At 40.3% G+C, this 14,017-nt stretch overlaps 1 protein-coding gene across 1 annotated transcript in view; it reads right to left on the reverse strand.

The window, feature by feature from the left end:
• MYO9B (myosin IXB) overlaps window positions 1-14,017 on the reverse strand; it is a 78,217-nt gene that overhangs the window by 51,320 nt on the left and 12,880 nt on the right. The window contains exon 2 of the mRNA XM_065422395.1: window positions 10,343-11,236. Coding sequence (XP_065278467.1) covers window positions 10,343-11,179 — 837 coding nt within the window. The 5' untranslated portion in view covers window positions 11,180-11,236. The remainder of the gene's footprint in view (window positions 1-10,342; window positions 11,237-14,017) is intronic.

Here is a 14,017-nt window from a genome sequence, read left to right on the forward strand (position 1 = left end):
ATAGCTCCTGGAGGCCAAATTTACACTGCCAGGGAACAGATTAAAGTCCAGGACCTCGATGGCTGCATTCTCTGAAATGCTGCCAGTTCCACACACAAGGCCAGTTGGAAAGGCAGAACTGCAGGGTCTCACTGAGTACATGAGACAATGACATTTGGAGGAGGGATTTAGGTTTATTAGGAACTGGAGAATGTTTTAGGACAGGAGGAGCCTATACAGGAAGGATGAGCTCCACCTACACCAAACTAGAAGCACAGTTTGGACAGACACATCCCTTAGGGGAGGATTTATTAATGCGAATATTCTATATCCTAGTAAAACGGAGGGGATAGAAGTTGACAAATAGAGTTAGAAACTGAAGAGAGAGTCAAATAAAAAAAGAGTCCCATCCAATTGCATCACACAAAGGCAGACAACTAAATATTGACAAATTTTATAAGTTCTTGTATACAAAAGCAAGAAGTCTAAATATTAAGATGGGTGAACTTGAGTGCCTGGCATTAAATGAGGATATTGATCTAACAGGCATCACAGAAACTTTGTGTAACAATGAGAATCAATGGGACACAGTAATCCTAGGGTACAAAATATATAGGAATGAGAGTAGAATGCACTAGTAGGGTAATGGCACTATATGTGAAAAAAGCATAGAGTCAAATATATTTTAAAAAATCTTAAATGAATCAAACTGTATCATAAAACCACTACAGAAAGAAATTCCACGCTTCAATAGTATGAGTATAGCAATAAGAATATACTACTGACAACCTGACCAGGATGGTCATGACCTTCTCATAAACAAACTAGGGAAATACAACCTAGGTGGAGCTACTATAAGGTGGGTTCACTTATAGGGTTAGAAAACCCTTTCCAGAGAGTAGTTAAAAGTGGTTCAATGTCAAGCTGGAAGGGCATATTGAGTGGGGTACCGCAGGGATCGGTCCTGGGTCCAGTTCTGTTCAATATTTTCATCAGTGATTTAGATAATGGCATAAAGAGTACACTTACAGAGTTTGTGAACGATAAAAAGCTGGGAGGGGTTGCAAGTGCTTTGGAGGATAGGATTAAAATTCAAAACGATCTGGACAAACTGAAGAAATCATCTGAAGTAAATAGGATGAAATTCAATAGGGAAAAATGCAAAGTACTCCACTTAGGAAGGAATAATTTGTTGCGCACATACAAAATGAGAAATGACTGCCTAGGAAGGAGTACCGGGGTAGGGCGATCTAGGGATCATAGTGGATCACAAGCTAAATATGAGTCAACAGTGTAATACTGTTGCAAAAAAAGCAAATATTCTCGGATGTATTATCAAGAATGTTGTAAGCAAGACATAAGAAGTAATTCTTCAGCTTTACTCCGCGCTGCTAAGGGCTCAACTGGAGTATTGTGTCCAGTTCTGGGCGCCACATTTCAGGAAAGATGTGAACAAATTGGAGAAAGTCCAGAGGAGAGCAATAAAAATTATTAAAGGTCTAGAAAACATGACCTATGGGGAAAGATTGAAAAAATTGGGTTTGTTTAGTCTGGAGAAGAAAAGACTGGGGGGTGGAGGGAGGGGGACACACACATGATAACAGTCTTCAAGTACATAAAAGGTTGTTACAAGGAGGAGGGAGAAAAAAATTACTTGTTAACCTCTGAGGACAGTACAAGAAGCAATGGGCTTAAATTGCAGCAAGGGAGGTTTAGGTTGGACATTAGGGAAAAACTTCCTGTCAGGGGAGTTAAGCACTGGAATAAATTGCCTAGGGAGGTTGTGGAATCTCCGTCATTGGGCGTTTTTAAGAGGTTAGACAAATATTTATCAGGAATGGTCTAGTTATTACTTAGTCCTTGCTTGAGAGCAGGGGACTAGAGTAGATGACCTCTCAAGGTCCCTTCCAGTCCTACACTTCTATGATTCTATGGTGACAGTAATTCTGAAATGCTCAGGGAGATTAGAAAGGCTACATAAAACAGAAAACCAAATCATAATGGGGGATTTCCATTAGCCCCATATTGATTGGGAACATGTCACCTCAAGGAGGATGCAGAGATATAATTTCTAGATACCATTAATGACCACTTCTTGGAGCAGCTAGTCCTGGAACCCACAAGGGGAGAGGCAATTCTTGACTTAGTACAAAGTACACAGCATGTGGTCCAAGAGGGCAGTATAACTGAACTGCTCGTAATGGCAACCAAAATGTAATTAAATTTAACATCGTTGTGGGTGGGTGGGTGGGGCCTGAGGAGAATACCAAAGAAACCCACCATGGCTCCATTTAACTTCAAAAAGGGGAACTAACCCCTCCTCCCCCCCGGAAAAAAAAACACACACACACAAAAAACAGGAGGCTAGTTAAGTGGAACTTAGAAGGAACAGTCACAGGAGTGAAATGCCTGCAAGTTGCATGAAAACTTTTAAAAAACACCATAATTAGAGGCTTAAACCATTTTCTACCCCTAATTAAAAAAAAAGTAAGATGACCAAAGATATGCCACCATGGCTAAACAGCAGAGTGAAAGAGGCAGAGAGAAAAAGACATCTTTTAAAAATTGGAAGTTGAATCCTACTGAGGAAAATAGAAAGGAACAAACTCTGGCAAGTTGAGTATAAAAGTATAATTAGTCAGCCCAAAAAAGAATATGAAAAGCAACTAGCAAAAGACACAAACTAACAGCACATTTTTTTTAAGTACATCAGAAGGAGGAAGCCTGCCAAACAATCAGTGGGGCCAATGGACAAGCAAGGTATTAAACATAAAGAAGTACTACTTCACACAACACAGTCAACCTGTGGAACTCGTTGCCAGGGGATGTTGAAAGCCAAAACTATAACTGGGTTCAAATTAAGAATTAGATGAGTTCTTATGTTCAAGGAGGATAGGTGCACCATTGGCTATTAGCCAAAATGGTCAGGGATGCAACCCCATGCTCTGGGTGTCCCTGAGCTTCTGTCTGCCAGAAGCTGGGTCTGAACAACAAGGGATGGATCTCTTGATAAGTAGCCCTGTTCTGTTCATTCCCTCTGAAGCAGCTGACAGTAGCCACTGTCAGTCGGACCCAGCATGGCCATTCTTATGTTCTTAACTGGAGAGAACAGCACAGTCTTGGTCTGTAAAGGCTAATGACCTGACCAGTGCATGGCATCTGAATGTCTGGGGAAGTCTGGACAAGCCATGTGATGAGTGCACTTAAGGGCAAAGAAGTATTTTATCAGTAAGATGAAAAACTCAACATGTCAAGCCACATTTGACATCATGTAACTAGAAGCTACTAAGTTTTAAGTGAATAAAAAAAGGGAACTGCCATGCCTTTTGTGACTATGGTCGTTTAAAAAAGTGTATGTCCTCAGAATAGCATCTACTTTAAATAGAACATAGTCTACACCCACTAAATATATTATGCAGGCTTTTGCGGCAAATGTGAATGAAAACCAGAGCTGAAGTACCACTTAGTCTTGGCCCACCTCATACCAACATCACAGACTCAGCAGATCTGTAATATAGGAGACTGAGGGCTGGCAGCAAGCTCAAACTATTTCACTCTGTTTTCCATTTCTAGCGGGTTGGAAAATTGAGAACTTTATTTTCCATAACTAAGTTTGGCAGCTTCTCCCTAGTATGAATTGGCTGGGCTCTGGGAAAGCCTCCCTTTTTCTCCCTTTGGGGTTCTGCTGTCATATTAGTTCATTTTTTGCAATTTTTTATTTATTACAGAACATGGCTTACAAGAGAAAACACAGGCAGTATTAATAGCTTGGGCCACACTTATTTGGAACCATCCTTTGAAGAGAATTAAGTTTCATGAAGATGCCTCCAGGAATACATTATCCAAATGGCAGAAGAGTACCTAGTGCTGTTTTTATTTCACCTGTCATCTCCATAATATCCTTGAGTAACCTGGAATCCTCCTGTCAAATCAAACTAAGACAAGAATCAAAATTGTTGCACAACTGAAGAGGTACCTCAATCTATTCCACAGTCTGTGCTACCATCCTCCACTTCAGAGGCACCATGCTTTATTATTTCAGTGGATTATGAAGGCCACTGTTGTAATGAATCCAAGATATTCACATGTACCAATATTTAGTTTCAGAAGCTGGCTGGATATTTTAGCTGAGTCTTTCAAAAGTAGACATTTACAATGAATTTCTACCACTCCCAAATTATGCAAGTGGGTTTGCCAAGAATGGCTCTTATTTGGAAACTACTGCCAGTGAAGTTTATCAGCACTTTAGAAGTCCAGTATTTATCTTTTTACCAATCTTACAAAATCTCTAACACATATTCTGTGTGTCTTTTAAATATATTCCATACTTCGCATTTTTCCTTGACAAAAGTGACCATACAGAATTCTTGGAGAGTTTCAAAACTATGTAGTGAAGTAAAGCCTTCCCAATCATGTGGAATAAGCCTGGAACATAAGTTTCTAGAAGGACTAGTGCAAAAGTCTGATTAACCAACCCAAACGTTGTCCTTATAAAAAGCTCCCAGGAGATGCAAATTCTTTCAGAGGGAGATCAGGATAGATCACTCCATAATAGCGCTCTTCTGTACACTCCCCCTGAAGCTCCAGTATGGGCCACAGTCAGAGACAAGATACTGGGCAAGATGGACCATGGTCTGACCCAGTATGGCAGCTCTTATGTTCTTATAACTTGGTTCATATACAAATTTCTAAACCCTATGCCCAACCTTAGTTTAGTTTTCCTAAGCACTGCCCATACCAAAAGGCAATCCTCCACTTCAGTAAGAGATTACACTTCAAAGATTAAATTGTTTAAATTGTGGAGAGGAAAACAGAGCCTGCCTAGCTTTACGCTCCTATCCATCCTCTGGCACCCACCCAAAACCTGTCCCTGCCATTTGTTGCAGATTCCCTATCTTGTTCTATAGTATCAATAAGGACAACTGTAACAACCACTCTATAGTTAAAACAGCAACAGTTTCATTTCTTAACTCGCATTTCATATTTACATAACTTTAAAGAGAAATTAATTTTTTAAGCTGAACCATAATCGTACCATCTTTTACCTCTCTTTCATTCCCTCCTTTGTTCCTGAAGAAAGAAAGAGATGCAAGTGACTCCCAAAGGTATCAACTACCACCGCTGGGTGGATCCCAGTAACAGGTCAGACACTGGTGCCTCATCAGTTAGAAGGTGGGTCACATCCAGACTAAAGGTTGGGAATTCTTAAATTTGCCTTCAAACCAGTGTCTTGCACATTAGCACAAAACAGTTTTAAAATTATCTTCACACATGTACTCACCAATTTGAGAGTGGGGAGGGCAAGGAAAAAGCACTTTGGATGACAAATAGTCCATAATCTGCTAAACACAAATATGCTGAAATCAGTGTGTTACTGCAGTCCAAAACAGTAAACTACAGTGTTTTGTTAGCATTTGTATATTAAGGGCAGTGCAGTGGCAAATCACTTAATTAGGAGGAAAATATTTCAATCCTGTTTTTTCTCCCTGAGGAATTCTGTTAATTAGTTCACTTTTACAGTTTTGTCTTCCACAGAAAATGAATAGTCTTCACAATCTATTTTTCTAGATCAGGAGCTGGAAGGAAAACTCCAAGAAAGCTACCTAGGCAAAGCTGCCTGCAAGTTGCATAGTCAGGTGAGTTCTGTCCCAGAAAAGAGGGGCAAATACCACCAACAGAAGTTATGAAGAGGGAGAAAGTGAGTTAAGCAGAAAAAGCTTTCAGTTAGTCCCCAAACTATTTCCTAATGTATTTAGCAGCTTGCTGGCTACATTTCTTAGCACTAAACGCTACAGTGGAATAGCTTTTCCTCTCTAGCAGCTATTACTATAAAGACCATAAAGGCAGGTCTTCACTACCCGCCGCATTGGCGGGTAGAGATCGATCTATCGGGGATCGATTTATCGCGTCTCGTCTAGATGTGGATAAATCGATCCCCGAACGCATTCCCCGTCGACTCCAGAACTCCAGCTTGCGAGAGGCGGAAGCGGAGTCAACGGGGGAGCGGCAGCGGTCGACTCGCCGCCGTCCTCACGGCCAGGTAAATTGACTTAAGATACGCTGACTTCAGCTATGCTATTCGCGTAGCTGAAGTTGCGTATCTTAGGTCGACCTCCCCCCCAGTGTAGACCAGGGCTTAATATCCTGAACGTTCAATTGGTCCCCTTGCAGTCTTTAAACAGCTTTTAAAAATTACATCTTGGAAGCTGGAAATTCAACAAAATACCATTCCCAGGGATGTTACTGTTAGAGGTTTTATTAGAATGTTTCGGCATGGCACCTGACAATTTCCCATACAGAAACAGACACACGTGGAAGCTACAGTGTATAAACAAGAGATGCTTTTCATGCCTATTATGATATTGCATGTGATTGCTATACTATTGTTGTATGTAGCAGCATGCCAGATAAGTGATCCATGTTGTATTTCCTTTGGTCAAGTTGTTGTAGAAGTATAAGCAACCGCAGTCTATTTTCTGACCACCTTATTTTTCCAAGATCCATGATCTTTTACGCACTAAGTCCATATTAATCCATGACTGATTTGATATACAATATATTTCATAGTTAACTATGACACCTATGAATCATTTTGTCATATCTAATGTCTCAGATGTTGGAGAAGGTAATTACAAGAAGCATTTAGATTAATCCCATGGCAAGGTATAGTTGTAGTTCTATTTTTTCCATAGTCTGGTTATTCTGAGCAAATGATTAGATGATTCAACACTTTCTACTAATTTGAGGAAAGCTGAGCTACCAGCTTTGGCTAACTAGTCTTCACATAAAATGAACAAACAACATGCGGTAAGGGAAAAAATGTAGTTTCAGGTTTCCTGACAGGCTATTCTTAAAGTATATTAATTTTTTTAAAAAATTACAAACCCACCTTGCCAGTACAATGCCACCATTCACCTTTTTTACGATACATTAGAAATGCTGATATGACTCACTTGAACTCTATGAAAAGGTCAGCCCACGAGCAGATGCCTGGCAATCGGGTGTCACTAAAATAAGAGGTCACCGAAAAAAGGGGGAAGTTCTAAGCCAGTACTTAAAGGCTCTTATAATCTTACTGCAATCAAGCAGACTTCATTAACGTTAATAGTCTTTCACATTTGCAAACCACTTCAGAAGGACTCAAAATATAAAGCAAAAATGAAACAGAGTATTGCCAAATGACTAAAACACACTTCAAAGTGTTCTTCTGCACCAAAATCCACAGGAACATTCATTTTCTAAGGAAAATTCCTTGTTCTGCTTGGTTCTGTTAAATGAAAAGCCCAAGTGACTCTCACTGTAGCCAAATCACCAACTCTGAAACAGGACATTTTGGTTGCTAAGACTTCAGTTTCTGTAAGACAGAACGTTTGCTACAAAGATTTCATTGCATTCTCCTATTAAACTCACAATTGACTTAAGTATTCATCATCACTTAACAGAATAGGAATTTGCACTAAGAGGACATCTACACTAAGAAAACTGGGACCCATAATTCTCCACTTCATAAGCTCCAGCTGTGATAACAATGGAGGCAGTAGCACAGACAGGACTTGAGCAGTTTTTATTACCATGTTGTCTAACCCTACTGTAAAAATGTGAGTTGTCTATACTTCAAACCTTCACTGCTCCCACTGACACTCAAGCTGACCTCTTGGAGAATTATAGGTCCTAACCCATATGCAGACATAACCCTACTCATAGTTCTTGGTTAGAGTCACAGGTGCCTCCATAACTTCTCTACACGCAGGATTGTGCTGCCTTATTAACTTTCATGCACCTATGAATGCTTTATTTCCTCCTTTTTAGTTTCAAGCTGATCAGTAGCACCCTTCATACAAACTTGTGCTCATCTCTGCAAGACATTTTGGGATACAGCTGTACTGCATTTTGTTACTTTTATTCAGAAGCAAACAAAGGGATTTACAAAAGTACAGTCCCAGATATGAGTTTAGGTTGAATCAATGTGTGATGGACAAAGGCCCTTAAACCATGAGAAAAGTTCTTGCCTGAAATACTCATAAAAATAAACTATCAAATCCTAAATTTTAGATGGTATATGTTCAAATGTCATCTTTATGTGAAGGTTTATTTAGAAAATTCCCAAGTTTAGGTTTCAATCTTTACTCATATTTCTAGCTAGGAGTGGTTCTTTACGATACACCTAACATGGAAGTCTGAACCAATTTCTAAGAATGCTTGAATAAAACAGCATTTATTTTTTATTGCATAACAGATCATTACAAATCTAGCTGCTGAAGTTTGGGGTATTTGCATTTCTCATTCAGCTGGCAAAATATAACATGTGATTTCAGTCCCCTCTATCTGATTTGATTATGCTGTATCACATCTTGCAAATTAGAGTCCAAAAGAGTTAATGGTATCAGATACAGCAAGAACAGCTGATTAAATAGTGCTTTCCACAGTGACCCCTTCCTGTTTTCTGTTCTAAACTGCAAACTTGAGCTCCAGCAACTAGCAAACCTCAAATTCTACTTCTGCTTTCAAGTAGAAAAAAGCAAGGCAAAATGCTTGCATGCGCTCCCTGTTCTGTAAAGCATCCTGGGTAAAATTTTCAAAAGCACCTAAGTGACTCACATAGAAAAATAAGACAAGACAAAAACCCCTTATCACTGGTGGTTGAACACTTTTCACAAAGTGATCACTCCATATCTGACCTCTCAGCCTTCATCCTCAAAGGAAACCTGCACAACACCTTCAAAAGAGGAGCAAGGGAGCTTAAATTCATAACTTTTCTAGACACTAAAAATCAAACTCAATAGGGACTAGGCAGGCCACTCGTCTGGTTTTTAAACCAACAGTCCTGCTTTTGTAATGTTTGTTCTCTATCCAACGATGCCATAATGGAGAGCGCCCCACTCCACCACCACCAGCATAACCTTGCAGACACTATGAGGTCACACCAGTGGGGGCAAGATGACACAATCTTCAAAATGGTGCCCCTATATGGCGTGACCCTACACGCGCATCACACTGACAGGGATGGGATCACGCCCACACCATTCCCAGAAATACCAGAATTTCCAGTATTCCGGGTATATATGAGTGGCCACCCTAATAAGGACACTGGATTTAATGCTTATTACAACAATCTGTAACTCACTAACATCCCTCTTTTGCCCAATGAGTGCAGAGGTGTTAACTATTTACGCTAAACAATCTGTTTCATCTTGTATTTAGCTGTGACATTCTGGGTACCTGTCCCAGACCAGAAGAAGAGCTCTGTGTAAGATCAAAAGTTTCACCAACAGAAGTTAGCCCAATAAAAGATATTACCTCACCCACCTTGTCTCCTGACTTGGTCACTTCTGGAAACTTTACCTCATATTCCTTCTGCACCAAAATTAATGTAGAATTTGGAATCCTTCACAAATGATTGTATTAAAACTTTTACACATTGTTTGAATACAATCCCTTGACAATTTTAGAATTAATTCCCTCAGCATTTCCCCTGCTATTAGTCATGCATTCACTGGTGGATTACTGAAGGGTCATCTGCATCCTGCAAACTTACTATTTTAGAAAAATATATTCTAATTTAGAGTAAAAAATGGAAGAGATTAAATTCAAGAACTGTTTACGTTTGCCCTCTTGTTATCTCGCACTGTTCTAGACTGATTTTACCACTGTTTGAGACTGGTGGTTGCCGTCTTTCCTTCTGCTGGAAACGATGTAATAATTAAAACAGAACACTTACGGGTTAATCAAAATTTCTCCCCAACTGAGAACATGCATCTGCCTGAAGCAAACCTTTACAGCAGAGAAATAAATCCCTGCGAAAGGGAGTTCACAATGGAAATGCTAAAGACATCCTCACCATGCAGAAAAGCACCACGGGACTCGGAGCGGTAACTATTTCAATGGAGAGCTATTTACTTAGGAAAACATTCACTGTATTCCTGATTCAGTGGAACCAAGTGACTGGTTCTGCTTGATCCTAGACTCAAATACTGACAGTGTTCTAATGAGAGACACCCAATGAATCCTTCACCCCAGCACATTGAGCTCTGGCTGTGAAAATATAACCGATCAAAACTGACATCTTTGAAGACGAGAATGTAACTTGCAAAGGCAAAATAGAGAAATAGCCTATTTCGAAAGAGGAGTAAATGGTCTATTTTATCTATGCAGAAAGTTAGTTGTAAGGAAACTTTAGATATTAAAAACAAAAATAATTTAAAAATCTGTCTTCAAAGTAGCAGATCAACACAGACTTGGATTTTCAATGCCTCTGCAAGAGAAAGGCCTTCAAAATCCTCCCTAAAAATGACACATACCAGCAATTATTCAGAAAGTTTTTAAGAAGTTATTTGTGCAAAGAAAAATTTCAGCCTAAGTTTACCTCCAGTACTGGTCCAGCTCCCAAAATAGTTCTCTCCACACCACTCGCGTACCCCTTCTGACTCAGTGCGGTGAAACAATGAATTAAAAAGTTTGTACTTTGAGTTTTTCCAGATCCACTTTCACCTGAAATGACTATGCACTGGTTGACATGTTTTTTAAGCATTGTGTGATAAGCCACATCAGCTATGGCAAAAATATGGGGCTCCAACTTCCCAAGTTGGTGATTTTCGTACATCTTGACATATTTGGGGTTATAAATGGGCAAGAATTTGAAGGGATTGATGGCAATCAGAATGCTTCCTGCATACGTATAAATCTTGTGTTTTAGAAAGCGGCGTTTGAGATTCTCTAGGAGTGTTGTTTCTGTTAAATTGGAGAGATTGCATAAATCATCAAAGTTTTCCTGATGCCATGGAAGAAAACCCCTTTCAACCAATCGTCGAGCGTCCTTCTCCTTGGACACCAATTGCATATGGACATATTTGATGGTCCCATCAGTGTCCCTCTCTTGCAAAAGAAAGTAGTACCCATCGTTTTGTGGATGCTCATCCTGAGCACGGCGGGGCCAAAGCAAAACCCTATGAACAGGAGAGTCATTCAAATCAAGTACCCATTCTTCACCTCCCGATTCTTTCACCTCCACAAGCACATAATGCTTTGAGACATCCAAGTTCAAAATATGTATCACATCCTTGATTACATCTGAAGTGGTGCTGTCCTTAGTTGCAGTGACTGTGCAGCAGGTGGTGCTTTCTGTCGAGAGCTGGGGGTAAATATGAAGATTATAGGCCGCCTTCTCCTGGCAAACTGCACTGCCAGCATCTTTTAAACTCATTCTGCCCCCAACCTGACTTCAGCATACCACCCCAGGTTGTTGCTCAATGCCCATGATCTGCAAAAGGAGAGTGAAGAGAGTTAGATGTTAAAAGGTATCCTGTCCAACCGGTTTCCCTGAAATACAAAAGCAACTGAACCAAAAAATAAAAAATTATTCGAAATATAAGATGAAGTTATTACACAGGCAAATTTATGGAAAGGAAGGTGTTTTCCTGAACATCAGTGATGTTATTGCAAACAAACTGCCCATTTTTACTTAGGATCTCTCATTGGAAAGGTTTGCTTTATGAGTGAGACTCAGATGGAAGAGGTTGGGGTGGAAAGAGTTTGAGCATCTGGGTTTCACAAGCTGTTCCTTCCAGCCTGCATTTTCTCAGATAGTTCTCTCCTCACATAAGCACAGTAACACAGTGGCTATTTCTTTCATAAAACACCCAGCAATTATTGAGAAGAGACACAATTTAGAGTTAATTTCATTACTATCAATCAACAACCACACCCTTAATACCCCAAAGTGTATTTTTGCTTTTCACCTCCTATTTGAGGAAGAGATAAACTAAAATTAGTCTAAATTGTAGCACATTTCAGTTATGATTTTGTAACTAGCTCCTCTGGGATTCACAACTCTCATTCCATTCCTAAAGAACCCCCTGTTCATTCCTTTACCCTTGTCTTTCTAACTATTGCTTCATCTCTCTCCTCCCATCTGTTTTCAAGCTCCTCATGCATGAAGCTCCTGTATGGTCATTGATTCCCACTCCCTTGATTTCCCCTCCTCAGCTCCTAGTGGACCCCTGCAATTGAGCTTCAGTTTCATGGGAGTAGAGAGAGTTAAAAGATGCTGGTCTGTACTCCTCTTTGATCTGCAACCCACTCTGAATCACTGTCCTTCGCTCAGTGTGGTGCTTCACCAGGCATTCAACTGCCATCTAGTTACGTTCCATGGGTAGTCACACTACAAGTACAAACCATTGTGACTGTGGTACACTGAGTTCAATGACCTCTATTATTAACTTATCAGTGGAGAGCAGTTTCCCAAGGGAAATCTTACAGCTTAGGCAGATGGACAATGAAGCTCTATCTTTGCTCTCTTCAATTTAAGTTGCTCTATTACAGTATACTCGGAGGATGCTACTTGAACAAGTGACCCAAATACAAGTCACAAATTAAACCAAAACAGTACAAAAGTCAATTCAAGTTACAAATTAACATGCAGTCATTTTCAATGGCAGACAATTTTAGGCCAAAGGGTTCCACAAATAAGATCCACAGAGAGTTGGAAACATTCTTTTGTTGGCATTTCCACCACAGGCAGGCGGTCGGTCAATGAATCACTCCAGAGAAGCACATGACAGTTCTGCCACTCCTGAACATAGTCTAAAAATGGAGAACTTCATTTCTAAGCAATTCTGTGTAGAAGCAAGAGTTTCTGAAACATTTTCTGTTATGCAAGTTTCTTAGATTATCTTCAGTTCATCTTTATCAACTGGGAGGCAGAATGAACTACAAACAGTGGGACAAATAATGGCACTTCTCTGATTAATCCACATGATCCCTTGCAGAATGGTTTCTTATTCTGCATAAAAATTAAGTCTATCTTTCACTTCTAAGAGGCTCGTTGTGACACTCACACAGGCAGTTGGATCAGAGGACTCAGGAAATCCCATCCATTTCTTAAATCTATAATTATCACTAATTTTTGACTCGTAGCAGACACTCAACCACAAACGTTAAAGGGCTATATAAGAGCAAGTCCACACTTAAAATGTTTCATCGGTGCAGCTGTACTGGTGCAGCTGCACCACTGTAGCACTTTAATGAAGATGCTCTAAACTGACGGGAGAGAGCTCTCCTGTCAGCACAGTTAATCCACCCTCCCTGAGGCAGAAGCTATGTCAGAGGGAGAAGCTTTGCCAAGCAGCAGCAAAGTAAAATTTACAAGACTCTGCTCCTTTCACCACTGCTACTCAGAACCCCAGTCAGCAGTGACACTATCAACAATCAGAATTTCACCTTACTGCTGCTTGGGAAAGCTAAAAGCAGTAGAAGGGACCATGGAATTATTCATGGAAAACATACAAAAAACCACTGAAGCTACAGAAGATGAAGAGTGACAAAGACCACTTCACCTTCTCTCCTCAGCCAGGCAGTTCTGGGGAAAAAGTAGAGTAGCTTAGACCCTCCCCAATCACAGAATTCCTGCTCTCTTCCAGCAGCGAGAAGTTTCAGACACTTACTAGCCAGAGACTGATATGAAAGATGGACCCAAGCAGAGTCCAGAGGCAGCATTCCCATAGAAATCTCAGCAGCCTTCTATTTCCCAGCTGTTGAAGGTGGTTGAAGGCTGCTTTTCTTACCTAGGCATTGACCTTGTTGATAAAGCCCACCTAACCTCATCTTCTACCTAATATAAAGGCTGTCTGGTACATTTTTCACTCATCCATCACATTTTCCAAAACTACAGTTTTGGATAGCTGCTGGGGGAAATGGAACACAGTAGCCTCAGCTCTGTTCATGGAAGACAAGAGGCACATTATAACATGAAATACTGCTTGTTTAGGGGACAGCTGGTGGTCTAAGCTCAGGAGATTTCCAAGACTGAGAAACAGGAAAAAGAAATATTTCTCATTCTGGGGAAGGCTGATCACTGACAAAGCAACATGCAGACGGTAGACATCAACCTGAAAGTATTTATGCTAGACACAGATTTGCAGTACATGCAGTCATCACAGGCATCTGCTTTAGGGGACATCAAACAGACAAGGCAGTTCTGTTTCCTCACTGGGATGGTCTAGGGCACAGAGTTTTCAGTGAAAAGAACTTGCTGCAACATGAT

Source organism: Emys orbicularis, chromosome 24 (assembly GCF_028017835.1).
Source record: "Emys orbicularis isolate rEmyOrb1 chromosome 24, rEmyOrb1.hap1, whole genome shotgun sequence".
Taxonomy (NCBI): domain Eukaryota; kingdom Metazoa; phylum Chordata; order Testudines; family Emydidae; genus Emys; species Emys orbicularis.